A 17166-nucleotide genomic window follows, 5' to 3' on the forward strand; every position below is an offset into this window, starting at 1 on the left:
AATTCCAAGCTGATTGATGAGAATGATTATCAACATTCATTTGGAAAGGAATGCTCTAAAAAAAATAATCGACATATGTCAAAACTAATTTGCTTGAATCCATGTCAGGGATCAGGGAAAAACTGCACCTGTTCTTTGCCTTTGTTTATTTAAAACCGATAACCTTCGGCGTCTATTTACTTTTTCTAATAAAAGTATCAATTTTTTTTACTTCTTAGATACTCTTTTCTCATTAATGAGCAGCTGCTGCACTATATATAAGTGATATGTTTATCACACCGAATAAACAGAACGGGTATAAAATGCTGCTGTCTGCCTGCGACTGCATTAATTCTTCCTGGTGATTTGAGGTAAGAACTCCTCCTCTACCAACACCTCAAATTAGTTCGTTTGAGTTACATATAAAATATTCCTGCATGTACGTATCTTAGATTTGCCAATGGACAATTGCACATTTTCCTTTTCATTGTATATGGACTCAATTCGCTTTGTTTTCATTTTCTATAGTGCTTTTAACGACAAATATTGTGACAAAGCAGCTTTACAGACATGATGTGGATTTAGCTCACTAATGAAGAACAGTGGTACTGAAAAACCTATTTAGAAATGACAGAAGGATCGTGAGAGGAGCTAGAAATGTAAACCCATGTTCTTCTGGGGGGCATGCGATAGAAGTTCCTAGTGTAAATTAAAGCTTCCAATGTGTTGAGTAAACCTCCATCTTTCAATTTAATGACGCAAAACAGGATTAACTTGCAGCATTTGCTAGCAGATTGAGCTATGCTTAGCATGAGTTATGGATGTCTTGTGTACTTATTTGTACAAACTTATAAAGCCAAAGTAGATGTCTTCTTAGATCATTCAAAGTAAATGTTATATAATTCAAATGAATTTTCAAGGAGGGTTTACAGAAATTTAGCACAGATTAGATAGTCTGGTCTTGGTCTTGACATGGACATTATTAGATTGCCCCCCCAATCATATTCAGGTTTCAGTACTCCATGGACTATGCTCTTGGCTTAGATTGTGCTTGCCAAACACTACTAGATATTGAGTTAATGCACTAAAGAGAGGAGGTGGTGGCTTAGTGGTTAAGGTGTTGGGCTTTGGATTCAATGGTCAAGAGTTCAAATCCCAGCCAAACCAAGCTGCCACTTCCTGGGCCCTTGAGCAGGGCCCCTTTAGCCTATGTCTCACCACATTCATAGACCTTCTCCTTGGCCTCTTTTCCTCCATCTTCAGCATACTTCTACCAATATACCCAATGTCTCTCCTCAACTTATACAACAAAGCAGGTCTCACCACCATCCTATAAACTTCTGCCCAGTTTGTATTCCTACTCATTATGTCATTGATTAAAAGTAACACCTTGGTAACAACTTTTCAGACCCTTCATGATTCACATGGAGCAGGGCAGATCCATACCAAGCCCCAAAACCAGTAGACCATAACTGAAATCTCTAACTGTATACTAATGTTTGTGTCTCCCTCTACAGGGCATTTGGCAACATGCTTGTGTGTAAGGTGACTGTGGCTCTTTTGGCTCTGCTGCTGCAATGTTCTGCAGATAAGGTGAGAGACATACATGCAGATATTGCAGATATTTAAAGTATTTTATACTAGGAATGTGCTTCTCCATACCTGAGGCATTACCAACCATACAGTACATTTAAGACTCTCATGACAAGCCTCAGCTTTCGTATTGTTGTGATACGTCATATTTATGTAGCAGCAATGGTGCTGAATATACTCGCTTTAGAAACAGTTTAGCGAGGAAAACTCAATCTACATATTAAATCTTCTTCTTCTTCTTCTTTCGGCTTCTCCCATAAGGGGCCCCCACAGCGGATCATCCGTCTCCATACACCTCTATCCACTACATCTATCTCTTTTAACCCAACTACCTGCATGTCTTCCTTCACCACATCCATAAACCTTCTCCTTGGCCTTCCTCTTTTCCTCCTTCCTGTTGGCTCCATCCTCAGCATTTTTCTACCGATATGTCCCTCCTCTGAACATGTCCAAACCATCTCAATCTCGCCTCACTCACCTTGTCTCCAAAACGTCCTACATGTGCTGTCCCTCTAATAAAATAATTTCTAATCCTGTCCATCGTTGTCCCTCCCAACAAAAACCTTAACATCTTCAGCTCTGCTACCTCCAGCTCCACCTCCTGTCTTTTACTCAATGCCACTGTCTCTAATCCATACAACATCTCAGGTCTCACCACAGTCCTATAAAGTTTCCCTTTCACTCTCACAGATACTCTTTTATCACAAATCACTCCTGTCACTCTTCTCCACCCACTCCACCCTGCCTGCACTCTTTTCTTCACTTCTCTAACACACTATCTATTACTTTGCACTGTTGTCGCCAGGTACCTGAACTCCTCCACCTTTTCCACCTCTTCTCTCTGCAACCGCATCACTCCACTGCCCTCCCTCTCATTCACACACATGTACTCTGTCTTACTCCTACTGACTTTCATTCCTCTTCGCTCCAGCATGTACCTCCACCTCTCCAGGCTCTTCTCAACCTGCTCACTACTCTCGTCACAAATCACAATATCATCCGCAAACATCATAGTCCATTAAGACTCCTGTCTGACCTCGTCCGTCAACATGTCCATAACCACTGCAAACTGGAAAGGGCTCAGAACTGATCCTTGATGCAGTCCAACCACCACCTTGAATCTACATATTAAATATTGGTCAGAAATGATTTGTCACTTTCTAAATAAGAATAGTATAGAGCAGGTTCTAATAAGTATATATAAATAAATAGTTTTGTATTTTTTTTAATAAATGCATTGGATTTCATCCCAATCTCACCATCACTATCATATACACAAAGCTGTAAATCATCTAAACACCTAAGCACCTGTTTGAAAATTATTCACCATCTTCTCTACTAAAAAAAATTCGGCATGGTTGGACCAGCTAACAGCTGCCTGAACATAGGCCAAACTGGTGGACCATCTTTGTCATGGGCTGCGTTATTTTCAGGTTCCCTTATTAGTCTGGCAAAGGTGATCCACCACCTTGACCTGGGTTAGCAGCTCATACTGTAGCTTGTCAAACTGAGCTGGAATTTTCTGCAAGATTCATTACAAGTGTGAAATAATAAAAGAAAAAGCATTTTTTTTCTGCATGGCACTTTTTAATTGTTTTCTGTTTTTTTTTTTTTATGTCTGCTTTCTGTCTATAATGGTAAGTCATGTGCTTTACTAATTCGATACTTATTTATCAATACGTTTAAAATTCCATTTTGGAGGCATCTGCCATAGAAGATGTATTCTTTCATGATACTCTTTCACTGAACAGTATTTTGAATGAATAGTACACTTCCTAGTCCTCCTTGATGGCCAGAATTGTAGCCTAAATATGTTTACATGCAACACATGCATTCAAACTGAGCCTAGAGAATAAATCAGAGCGCAGGTGCCTTCTGAGTGGAATTAGTGTTCAATACAGAATGAACAAAAATATGATAAATGAAACGTTCTGTCCGATAGCTGGTAAGGATCCACTTGCTCATCTGTCTGTGGGAGAGCGGATTGAGAGAGTAAACAGTAACACCGGTATGTACACACACACACACACACACACACACACACACTCAACAATTATTTACACCAGCAACATGCAACTTTACCCATATACTAGCATTGGAAACACTTTACAATAACAGTACATAAATAAGCCTGTACTAATATGTAAACTAATAAAAAAAAACTTTAACTACACCATGAGTCAGATGAATTCATGTGTGAACAACAGCTACCTCAATTTCATGTGAGTACATGTTTGTTAATCAATTAATACAATAATAAACACCTGTTTCTGGGTAGATTTGTTGAGAAAAGAATGAATAATCAGGTGAAAACAGGTGTTTATTTTTGTGCCTTTGTGCATTCCATGAGGATAATTCAGCAGTGTTTGTAATAACTTTTATTTTTATCATAATCACAATATTACAATAGTGCACTTTTAATTCATATTACATATTAGTACATGCAGACGAGGTCAGACAGGAGTCTCCCTGGACTATGATGTTTGCGGATGATATTGTGATTTGTGGTGAGAGTAGTGAGCAGGTTGAGAAGAGCCTGGAGAGGTGGAGGTACACGCTGGAGAGAAGGGGAATGAAAGTCAGTAGAAGTAAGACAGAGTACATGTGTGTGAATGAGAGGGAGGGCAGTGAAGTGGTGCGGTGCGGTTGCAGGGAAAAGAGGTGGAGAAGGTGGAGGAGTTCAGGTACCTCGGGTCAACAGTGCAAAGTAATGAAGAGAGTTAGAGAAGTAAAGAAAAGAGTGCAGGCAGGGTGGAGTGGGTGGAGAAGAGTGATAGCAGGAGTGATTTATAGTAGAAGAGTATCTGCAAGAGTGAAAAGGGGAAGTTTAGAGGGCTGTGGTGAGACCTGAGATGTTGTATGGTTTAAAGACAGTGGCATCGGCTAAAAGACAGAAGGTGGAGCTGGAGGTAGCAGAGCTGAAGATGTTGAGGTTTTTGTTGGGAGTGACGACGATGGACAGGATTAGAAATGAGTTTATTAGAGGGACAGCGCATGTGGGACATTTTGGAGACAAGGTGAGGGAGGTGTGATTGAGATGGTTTGGACATGTGCAGAGGAGGGACATGAATTATATTGGTAGAAGAACGCTGAGGATGGAGCCACCAGGTAGGAGGAAAAGAGGAAGACCAAGGAGGAGGTTTATGGATGTGGTGAGGGAAGACATGCAGGTAGATGGTTTGAAAGAGGAAGATGGAGACGGATGATCCGCTGTGGCGACCCCTAATAGGAGCAGCCAAAAGAAGAAGAAGAAGAGGATTAGTACATGCTTATTTATGTATGGTTATTATAAAGTTTTACCCTAGCATTGATATTTTATATGAAACAACTCATTTGATTACTGAAGTAGTAAGAAATATATAAGAATCTTGAATATGAATGAAATGAAATAAATATGGAAAATATCATGAACCCTCTTTGTTACATGTTTTAGTTTATGGTGTAGACGAACCGGAGCTGATCGAAGGAGACATTGCTGTTTCTGATGATAGCGAGAAAAACGCTGATCCCTGCACCTCCCGCGGTTGCATGTGGCCAAAATCGGCTAACGGAAGAGTCTACATACCTTATGTAATCGCCAACCAATACAGTACGTCCATGATGTGGATATATTCTTTCTATGATATATTTTATGTAACTATTATTCTGAAAATATAATCATATAATAGAACATTTGTTCTATAGGAATAAAACCTGATTTTGATTGTTGAGCAGGATCAGATACACAGTTAGTGGTATTATATAATTTAGTGCTAAAACATTGCATATTTACCGTATATTTAAGTAACAGCACAAGGAGAGAATTGACTGAACTAAATGGTCCTCTGTACTCCCTCAGCTGATCGGGAGCGGCAGATCATTGAGCGAGGCCTTGATTCTTTCTCCTCCGTCACCTGCATCCGTTTTATTCCACGCTCCAATGAGAGGGATTACATCAGTATTGAGTCTCTCTCTGGGTATGCACATGTATGACTTTCCCAGTGTTGGATGAAGTACACAAACTATGTACTTAAGTTAAAGTAGATATACACTAGATAACATTTTACCTCAGTAAAAGTAAAAGTGTCCCTTTAAACCTTCACTTGAGTAATAGTACAAAAGTCGAAATGTTTATTTATACTTCAGTTTTCTTTTGTTGACTTACGATTCTTATATCATAAGAAATGAACGAAGAAGCTAAATCTTGAACAAAGTTAAAATAAAAATCAACACAACATATTACTATTAAATCCTATGTTCTTTTACAGATGCTACTCTAAAATTGGACGCACAGGTTATGCCCAGACCTTGTCCCTGGCTCGTAGTGGCTGTGTCTACCATGATACTGTCCAGCATGAGCTTCTTCATGCTCTGGGCTTTAATCATGAACAGACTCGCAGTGACCGAGACAGCTACATCCGTGTTGCCTGGGAGAACATCATTGAGGGTACAAAGGCAGAATTTATGCATTTTGACTGATACGTTTATAACAAAATCTCATTCTACTGAAGCTTTTCGATCATAAATGATTTTCTTTAGTTTTTCTATTTACTTGTTTTTTTTGGATGTATTTCCTAATAAGGCAAGGAACACAACTTCAACAAGAAGGCCACTCTGAACCAGGATACATCTTATGACTACAACTCTGTCATGCAATACCACAAGTCAGTAAATCACCAAGCAACTACAAACTATAACTACAAACTAAAACGTTTGTGGACACCTGACTATAAGATTCATATGTGCTTTTTGAAGTTTCCATTTACTGTTATAATTTACCTGCACTCTTCTGGGAAGATGTTCCACTACATTTTGGAGTGTGCTTGTGAAGATTTGTGTTCATGTAGTCACAAGGGTGTTAAAGTAAAGGCTGAGGTGAGGAGACCTGGGGTGCCGTCGGCATTCCATTTCATTCCAAAGGTGTTCAGTAGGGTTGGGGTCTGAGCTTTATAGCAGGCCACTCAAGATCTTCCACTCTAAACCATGTATATTCATGAAGCTGGCTGTGAACAGGAGTATTGTCATGCTTTGGGTCTCCTAATTCAAGTGAATGGAAAATTTCATGCCTCCAACTTTATGGTAACAGTTTGAACCACAAATGACTGAAAAGTCAGATACCCCGATACTTTTACAACATTAATTTTTTTCTACATTAATTTAACTTAAACTCACTAAACATTTTAAAAATATATTTATATTATTTGATATTCCAGAACTGCTTTCTCTAAGAATGGCCTGCCCACCATGATCCCCATCCCTGACCCCAATGTGCCTTTCGGAACAGCCACTGAGATGAACAATAATGACATCAGCAGAGTCAACAGGCTCTACCAGTGCTGTGAGTAGCTCATTAGTTCGATTGTAGCAATAGACTTTTCTTTATTCACCGCTGGAATTTGCATTATACGTGCTCTTTGTATTATACAAGGGGCTTTCAAGTCAAACCGGGACTTTTAATTTTACGGTATAAAAATAGATGCTAGCGTAGTGGTACTACACGCAGTAGTAAGTGGATAGTGGGTCGTATTACTGATAGGGCTGCACATGTCATGGGCCAGTCCACAGACCGTTAATCAAGATGGTAGACAAGTGTGCATAAAACAGCGTGTGGTGATTTAGTTTATTGTGGACGAAAGTGTAAAACCCACAGATATCTACGTAAGACTTTAAGCACAGTACGATGATGAGAAGCTCAGCCGCAGTAAGACTTGTGAATAGTGTAAACATTAAGATGGCTGTACGTCCGTCACTGACGATCCCGTTCCCTGATGACGAAGTTTTATTTTATAAAACTCAAAAGTCCCAGTTTGATTTGAACACCCCTCATTAAATGCTGTAAAAGAAGAGAAAATAAGTCTTTATTAATTTTTTTTCCTTTTTTGCGCAGAAACTCCTGAGTGCTGCCGAAAGGAAGTCTTTCAAGTGGCCTTGGATTGCATAATTAAAAGAAAAAGTACAAAAATGACTAATGGTTGTGTCCATTATGTTATTAATGTAATTATTTTTAACAATAAAATATCTTCATTTTATTGACTGCAATACACAAAGTCAATACAATTTTTTTATACGATTAATTAAATGCATTCAAAATAAAAAAGTAATGTCTGGCCATTATATTATTAAAAGTAAGGCTTACAAAATCTAATCTGTAGCCATGAAATACTACATTTCAAAATGAATTAAGACACAAAGAAATGAATTGAATCAGACCATTGGGGTGACAGAAACCCAAGCACACAAATGATCATTTAAATTACACATTACTCATACTGGAGTTAGCGATGTGACATGAATACATCATTTGTCCTTGTAATTGTAGTAAAAAAACTCAGTGTGAATGTGAATAGACTTTTTTTTTTACTTATTTCCAGCTAAATTAATAATTTGTGTGTAATGAATTTGGTATCTTTAGAACACAACACAAGAAGATATATTTAGTTTAAGGCTTTAAAATATTCGTATCAAAAGATAACCACCACATTAGGATCTCAAAAACCTGGGGGTTTGACCTCTTCCTTTAAAACTGTCGAGTGTTTTCTGCTGCACTACAAGTCGATGTCTATTTAATTCAATCACACACAATTACACTCATTATTCGGTCCGACAGTCCAAGTGATATTCATATACAGCGTGACTATCACTATTACAGCTATGCTTGTTAAAATGACAAGAACTGTGAAAAGAATCAGAAGGGATTCTTTCACCAGAGGAGCTTTAGCTCCTTCAAAAGGAGTCTTTGCTTCCTTCAAAACAACAGACACAAAAAATACAGCTTGTGTTTCTGCATTTGTTCTGTAAGAGTGCCGTCGAGAGAAACCCTAACTGCATAATAAGTACTTGGGCTACAGATTGATTACAATAAAACAACTGACAGGTTATATTACACACACACACACACACACACACACACACACACACACACACACACACACACACACACACACACACACACAAGCAGAATAAGCATGGAGTAAGTGAATAGTTATTAAATGACTCAGAACCTCAGCGTCCATCATTTATTAAGAACTGAGAGGGAGAGAAGGACACACACACACACACACACACACACACACACACACACACACACACACACACACACACACACACACACACACACACACACAGGCTGAACATTTAGTCACGCATAATTCTGATTGCTGCTCTTTGGTAAATGTAAAACACTTTGGCAAATGAATTTAATTTAACAACCTAAACTCTGCATTGCAGTCAGGCACACATATTTATGCCCTTTAACAAAAAGATCAGGGTGGTACCCTTACATACAGACCATCCCCCTACACACATTCGCTTACACACACAACTACATGCAGCTGTATTATATAATGTAGCAGTATATGTAATTATGGGCTTGACAGACCTGGGACAGAGCAACAAAACACTTGGATCCCCCTGTGCATTTAACTCTGATGAAGCGAACACATGGAAGCTGTCGCTTAATGTATTATTGTCTTTATTAGTTTGGGGTGTGTAGAGCACGCAGGGTTAAATGTTGCTATTTTGGATTTTATACGTGCACTTGCACCGTCTGAGAGGTCTCAAGTAGAAGAGGTCTAGTGGTTCTAGTGAGCTGTTTAACTTTACACTTTTCAGCCCAGATCAATTTCTCATATAAGTATAATATAAAATATAATATTTATAATACAGAGTTGATGTCCACTTTAAGTCTTTGTGGTAAGAAAGTATCAGATGTAAAATGATCCAAAAACATGCTTAATGTCCTCCCATTCCTCATGAATATGTAATTAGTCATTTAGACTACAATCTATTGTGGTTGGGTTCTTAAAGGCTGCTTATGCAACCCTTCTAGGATTAAGTCTTCTCACAGCACAACATCTGCTGGATGCAGGATTGAATGCACTAGCTATAGGTAGAGCAGGTTGATCTTGGAGACAGGTTAGAAATGGGGTTAGAAATGGTCTGATCTCATAGGGAGAGAATTGAGGATGTGAATGGATTAAGGATGTGGTGTCATCCTAATTTCACAGTCAACAGAGGGAAGTAAAGCCATCTTCCCGGCTGTAACATGGCTTTGGAGAGTCTTCTTCTTCTTCTTTTGGCTGCTCCCATTATGGGGTCGCCACTACGGATCTTCCCCTTTCCATGTCACTCTGTCCTCTACATCTGCCTCTTTCAAACCAACCATCTGCATGTCTTCCTTCACCACATCCAAAAGCTCCTCCTTGGCCTTCCTTTTTTCCTCCTGCCTGCACCTCAATCCTCTGCATTGTTCTACCAATATATCTTATGACCAAACCACCTCAGTCGCACCACTCTTGATTTTTGGTGGTTACAATATGTAAACATTGCAGGTGAATACAGAATGCGAAAGCACAAGTCAACGTTAAGGTATTGGCATAAATTATAAGTTACCTTTGGCACAATTGCCGTTCCATTGTCGCTGTCTGTCATCTTGGCTATACCATATTGCAGTCTAATCTCCTAAGCAAATACTATAACTATATGTTTAGAATAGTAAAAAGTCTTAACCTGCTTTCACGAGGACGGCTCAATATGGCATCCTCTCACTTCTTCCACCTCTGAGATTTGCATTTCTGTGTATGAGCTCTGCCTTGCCATCTCTACTTTCACTGTGATGCTCATGAATGGGGTTTTGATTATTAAAGAATGAAAAAGAAGGTTGCATATCCCCCATGGCTCCCTGGCTGATGCTGCCACATTCATGCTATTCATTTTGTGACATTTGAGCCACTAAAGCGCCTCCAATCTCTGACAAAAAAAAAAAAGATAGCTTTGTGTGGCATAAACACAAACACCATGGGCAAAAAATATTCAAATACCCACTTTTACAATGGCCGAAATGACTTTTAAAATTTTCATAGGAATGACATCAATACAAGGCGTCTAACCTTTGGTTAAATTTGCAGCAAGGCTGAGGACTCTCTGCTGTCCCACAGGAGGAAGTGGGTTTTTGGTTTAAAGGTTGTCGCCTATTGATTCCCAATGACTTGACCATATTTGGATGTTAATCCTGCATTAGCGTTCACACTGGCGAAGGTAAAAGTGACAGGCGACCTTTATTTTCTATGCACAAGCGTGACGTGGAACTCTAATTTCGGCTGGAGCAGCAAACGTGTTTTAAATTGAGATTAATTTGTAATTCTATGACAGTGAGGAAGGACGAGGGTAAGGGAGCAAATACTGAAGACTGGCTCAAATGATTCCTGGTACCAGTTCTATGGTGTGTTTAGTCTGACATTTGAGTTCCCAAAAATCTCTGCCATGCTCAAATTACTGTTATTTCTATGTCAGGGTTTTTTTTTTCTAATGTTTCTGGAGAAAATAAAACCTTTCAGGTTACACCACATACTTTATAATGTGGGTATTGCTATTTGAAAGTTGAATTTCTTTTTCACGTATTTGTGCGTTTGTGTCTGTAAAAGAGATCAGGAGGGCATTCCATATTCAATCATACTTCTGTAGTGACAGGCCATGGAAAAGGAAAAGCCACTCTGCTAATATCCAGTGGTGTTTATAACAGGCTGTAGGGATAATTAATGCTCTAAACACATCTGAACTGACGATGAGAGAAGCAACTTTGGATTCAGCGTTACAGGAAATGAGGAGATTAACAGGCCTGATATTGAATTTCACAGACAAAACAATATGCTTTGATTCGTATTGGGGTAAATCGCTCTCATGAAGCCATGCAGCTAAAACCATCATTAATTATAGCAGGCAGTTGTGAATGAAATTTTTGCAGATTCTACACTATATTTGGTTCTTGTTGTATATATATAGGAACATCTGCCGCAAAGCGCAAGAATTAACTAAATTATCCCATTTATTTTATACAACTTAGCAGGTTAGGGGTTTTTAGATTTCGCATTCTACTTTAGGATATTCAAACTAAAATACTTCATATGGACAAAAGTATTGGGACATCTAACTTTTCCAGCCATATGTGGTTCTTCACCAAACTGTTATGGTACCTTTGGATGTAAAAGCATGAAATTTTCTCCTCACTTCAACCACTATATGTAAACAACAATGTCCCTGAACACAAAGCCAGCTCCATGAAGATATGCTTTACATGGGTTGGGGTAAAATATTTGCTATAGAGCCCTGACCTCAACCCTACTAAACACCTTTGGGATGAATATGAATGCTGACTGCACCCCAGGGCTCCTCACCTCACCTACATCAGTACCTGACTTTACTCACATCCTTGTGGCTGAATGAATCTCACACAACATCTTCCCATAAAAGTGGAGGTTATTATAACAAAAACAAGTATTAAGTGAGGAATACGATGTTCAAAAAAGCACATACAAATTTTATGGTTAGGTGTCCATGAACTTATATATAGTATATGTGTGTTTTGAGACAAAGCCGGCTGATCTGGGACAAACTTTCATTTTTTGTACACTATTGAATTTAGTTAGTCAGACCTGATGCAATTTTAGCACTTATTCTGTAATTGATCCTTATTTTGGCAGATTTTTACCAAGTAGATAAGCATTATATTTTATTATTTAATTCTACAGCAGTATCTAATGCTTTAATAAAGCACAGTTAGTTTGTTATGACAAAGTGACGATATTACATTTTAGAAAGTCTCCAGTGCTTTTTTGTTAACAGGACAAGCTGCATTTTTGTGTTTGATTCACTTCAGAAGTTAAAAATAAGCAGGTTGATGAGGGAATCATACAGATTGTCAAAAGGTTTATTTTCTACATATTATGTGCATATCTGCAACTTTCATCTTCTGGCTGCTCCCATGAGGGTTTGCCACAGTGGATTATCCGTCTCCATACCATTCTTTCCTCTACATCTGCCTCTTTCAAACCAACCTCCTGCATGTCAGCCACATTCATAAACTTTCTCCTTGGTCCTCCTCTTTTCCTCCTGCCTAGCAGCTCCATCCTCAGCATTCATCTCCTGATATACCCCATGTCCCTGCTCTGCACATGAACAAACATCTCAATAGTTCTCCCTTACTTTGTCTCTAAAATGTCCTACATGCGCGTTCCCTCTAATAAACTCTTTTCTAATGGACATCTCAACATCTTCAGCTCTGCTACCTCCAGCTCCTCCTGTCTTTTACTCAATGCCACCGTCTCTAAACCATACAACATCTCAGTTCTCACCACAGTCCTATAAACTTTCCCTTTCATTCTTGCAGATACTCTTCTATCACAAATCACTCCTATCGCTCTTCTCCACCCACTCCACCCTGCCTGCACTCTTTTCTTCACTTCTCTAACACACTCTACATTACTTTGCACTGTTGACCCCAGGTACCTGAACTCCTCCACCTTCTCCACCTCTTCTCCCTGCAACCGCACCCCTCCACTGCCCTCCCTCTCATTCACACACATGTACACTGCCTTACTCCTACTGACTTTCATTTCCCTTCTCTTCAGCGTCTGACCTCTCCTTCAACCTGTCCATCACCACTGCAAACAGGAAAGAGCTCAGAGCCGATCCTTGATGCTGTCCAACCTCCACCTTGAACCATTCTGTTGTTCCTACTGCACACTTCACTGCTGTCACAATGACCTCATACATGTCCTGCACCACCCTCACACACTTCTGTGACACACCTGACTTCCTCATACAATACCACAACTCCTCTCTTGGCACCCTGTCCTACGCTTTCTCTAAATCCACAAATACACAATGCAATTCCTTCTGACCTTCTCTATACTTCATCAACATTCTCAAAGCAAATATTATGTCTGCAACTTCAACTGAAAATATAAAACAATGAATTATTATAAAGGACACAAAAAGTACCCTTTTATTAAAATTCTAAACTTCTTCCAAGCCTTATATTTACTTCCAAACTTATTTCATTCATTAAATAGCCTTCTTTAGTTCTAAAGCTTTCAGAATACCTAGAATTCTCATGAAATTAATAATGTGACATTTGTGGTCTGGAGCCGTTCTCAATATTTCCTGCACAGAGGACAACTCAGACAACTCGAAAGCACTCTAATGAGAAGAGAAAGCTCTCTCTTAACACTGTCAGTTCACAAAACACACTGTCGCAACAAATCATTCTCAAAATGAACAACTGTACAAAATTAAATGAGAGGAGAGAAGAGGGAAGAAACACCCTGTCATTTTGGCTGTTCTAAATATTTTTAATGGTATTCAGAATTCTCTCAGTGCATATGGGGTTCCTTTATTCATTTACCCCTTTATGTAATAACCATAACAGATTTTATATCCATATAAACCATTATATTACTGAGGACATTTCAGAAAGTGTACTTCTTGCCTAACAGAAAGCAGATGTTATTTCTGGAGAAACAGTGAAATACCATCAATGTTAGGATTAGAACTTGGAAATGAACCTGAGGGTCTGATACTATTCATGAGTTACAGGAAGGGTTCCAGAAAAAATGGAAAATCCCTGAATTCACAATAAAATATTTCTCTCTAAAGAAGTAATCCAGTAGAAAAAAACATCGTTAAATCAAAAAATCCCAGCAAGGTATTAATAAGAGCTGACACTTAGCATGAAAGTCTAGCCATAGCACAACTAAACATAAAGCAAACAAATACAATTAAATACAACCAAGGGAATGAGACACAGGTGGCAGCAATAACTTTAAGAACAGGAAAACAGGAGTGAAATCTAAGAACCTCTAGTGGATAAAGTACAAAACAACAATGTTGAATATTTATAAAAACTAAATGCTCCTGTGGAGATTCTGAAGGACAGTGACCAAAGACAACATGCATTGTCACCGTGCGAGCTTTAGTCCCACTGCACCACAGCTGCTGCTCCTGACACTTGCTAACAAAATGATAAAACACAAGAGGGGCCCTTTTCCTGCTGTAATTGGTCTCAGGCCTGAATCACAATTCATCAGACTGACAGAAAGTATTACATCAGCAAAACATCCAGCAGATGCAACAGGCCCAGGTTTATGTAAACTCTGTTCTAAACTCAGTTTACATCAAAAGATGTTGATATATAGTAGATATATCTTTACTTTGGTATTAAAATGAAAATTAACACTTACACCGACCAGGCATAACTTTATGGTCGCCTGCCTAACATTGTGTTGGTCCCCCTTTTGCTGCCAAATCAGTCCTGACCTATTGTCCATTAACACCATGAACTCTTAAGCAGTTTAAGCTACAGGAACTCGTCTGTTGGATCGAACCACACTATCCAGCCTTTGCTCTCCACATGCATCTATGAGCTTTGTCCACCCATGACCCTGTCGCCGGTTCTTGGAACACTTTTGATAGATACTGACCACTGCAGGAACAGAAACAGCCAGGAGCTCTGATTACAAGAGCTGTAGTTTTGGAGATGCTCAGACCCAGACGTTTAAACATCACAATTTGACCCTCGTCAAACGCCCTCAAATCCTTACGCTTGCCCATTTTTCATGCTTTTAAAATCAACTTTGAGAACAAAATGTTCACTTGCTGCCAACACCAACAGACTACAGTCTATAGACTATATTGACTACAGTCTATATATATATATATATATATATATATATATATATATATATATATATATATATATATATATATATATATATATATATATATATACAGTACATAATTAAGCAAAACAGTATGTAGGTGGCAGCGAGCATGTGGATGAGTGCCTGTTTACGAGTTGCTATCGTCATCGTAAGACGTCAACAAACAATCTTAAATTGGGACTATCTGTATACACTATACAGACAGAGGTTTTGGACACCTGACCATAAGATTTGTTTGTGCTTTCAGAAAATCTTATTCCACATTTAGTCTCCCTTTACTGTTATAATAAACTCCACTCTCCTGCAAAGATGTTTGACTAGATTTTGGAGTGTTCTGATGGAGATTTATGTGAGATTCATTCACACCACATGGGTGGTAGTACAGTCAGGTATTTATGTAGGTGAGGTGAGGAGGCCTGAGGTGCAGTCAGCCTTCATTTCATCCCAAAGAAGTTCAATAGAGTTGAGGTCAAAACGAGAACAGGCCACTCAAGATCTTCCGCTCTGACTGCACACCAGGCCTCCTTGCCAAATATTAAAACCTGATTTTACTAATGCAATTGCGATTGAAGGAACGCAAATCTCCAAACTGTAGAATAAGATGCTCAGAAAGTAAATACAAATCTTATAGTCAGGTGTCCTCGAACTGTCTATATATAGGATATATTGTTTGGCAAAAAACTATATGTGATCTGTGTTAATGAACAGTTGTCATTGCTCAGTTCATTCATTGTGCACAAAGCCACATGTTAAACTTCTCTAACTTCCAACAATTGTAACAAATAATGTAACATGACTTGAATGCAGAGATTCATAGAAAGAGAAAATGTTTCACAGGCTTTCAAAGAGGAAGACACATCTGTTCTAAAGAGAACGATCACATGTTCTCTTTAGAACAGATGTGCTAACCTTTACATCCAAAAAGAAAAAATGTGAGTGTGACAAGAAAAATTCAAGAGAATGAGAAAGAAGGAAAGATAATAAAAAAAATAAAAGAGTGAGCACAAGGAGATTTATTAAGCAAACTGTTTTTTTTTCTTTCTTACCCTTTTTCTTGTGCAGTGAGTATAAAGGAGTTCATTAGTAATCAGTGCTTCTCTATTTATACATCCTTCTTGGTGGCCTTCATTGTGGGCTTTCCTCCTCAACCTGACTAATTAATGAGGATCACCATGACAGGTGACTTCTGCTTAAAAGTCTTTCTGCACCTCTGGCTCTCATCGCTTTCATTTTACGCTTCTTAATCCTGTTGATGAGAGACATATTATTCATGCTCAAGGGAGAAATGTATAATTCATTTTCTTCTTCATTACTGTCAGTGAAATTATTTCTCCATTGTACACCTCCAAGCGCTGAACCAGAATACGCATCCCTGAGCCTCCCTTTTGGACAAGCCTGAAGGGTTTTTACACTGCTTTTAATAGTTCTCTCTCGACAATATGTCAAAAACCACTCATACCCCTAAGCAGTCTGGGTTTCTAGGGATTTTTTTTTTTTTTACAGTTAATAATCATTAGTCACTCTTCTTCTCACTGTTAGTTACCTCTGCACTCCCAGGAAACCATCTGATTTTCCATGTGTTTAATTGATTATTTATTCTTCTCCTCTTCTTTACAGAGCCTGTAAAAAGTTTGTCCACTAGTCTTTCATGGTTTTTGAGACACATGTATGCTCTTTTTGCTTATATTCAACAAATCAGGTGAAACACAAAAACAAAGGAGAATTGGACAGTGAATGGTTAGAAGAAAGTCCAAAACGTGACAGTTACATCTTGCACAGAAGAATGTGAGTAAGACGGAGAACAGAAGAGAAGATGTTAGCAGACTGCCCCACCCCCACAGACACACTTGGAGGTGAAAGCTTAATGGTTGTTTTAGATCAGGGAAGGTTAGAGACTTATTCCGGGTGAAAGGAACCAACATGGCTACCATTCCACACTGGGAAGCAACTAAGACAATGACCTGAATGATGTCCAAGCTCTGTAAGAATTTTTAACATTTATATTTATATGATATTTGGCAGACACTCTTGTCCGGAGCAACTTGCATTCATCTCATTCATACAACTGAGTAGCTATGGGTTGAGAGCCTTGTTCAGGGGCCCAAGAGTGGAAGCTTGG

General features: G+C 38.8%; 2 protein-coding genes across 4 annotated transcripts in view; one reads left to right on the plus strand and one right to left on the minus strand.

Annotated features, from left to right (window-relative positions):
- Nucleotides 1-17166, minus strand: part of LOC310732128 (carbohydrate sulfotransferase 8-like) — a 104567-nt gene that overhangs the window by 6267 nt on the left and 81134 nt on the right. The gene's annotated exons all lie outside the window — the stretch shown is intronic.
- Nucleotides 288-7590, plus strand: LOC310732160 (high choriolytic enzyme 1-like). Its single transcript, XM_083552499.1, has 9 exons — nucleotides 288-350; nucleotides 1497-1572; nucleotides 3523-3580; nucleotides 5006-5161; nucleotides 5411-5528; nucleotides 5820-5998; nucleotides 6134-6215; nucleotides 6765-6889; nucleotides 7439-7590. Coding segments are annotated over exons 2-9 (783 nt in total). The 5' UTR covers nucleotides 288-350; nucleotides 1497-1509; the 3' UTR covers nucleotides 7441-7590.

Source organism: Silurus aristotelis, assembly GCF_946808225.1.
Source record: "Silurus aristotelis genome assembly, chromosome: 10".
Lineage (NCBI taxonomy): Eukaryota > Metazoa > Chordata > Actinopteri > Siluriformes > Siluridae > Silurus > Silurus aristotelis.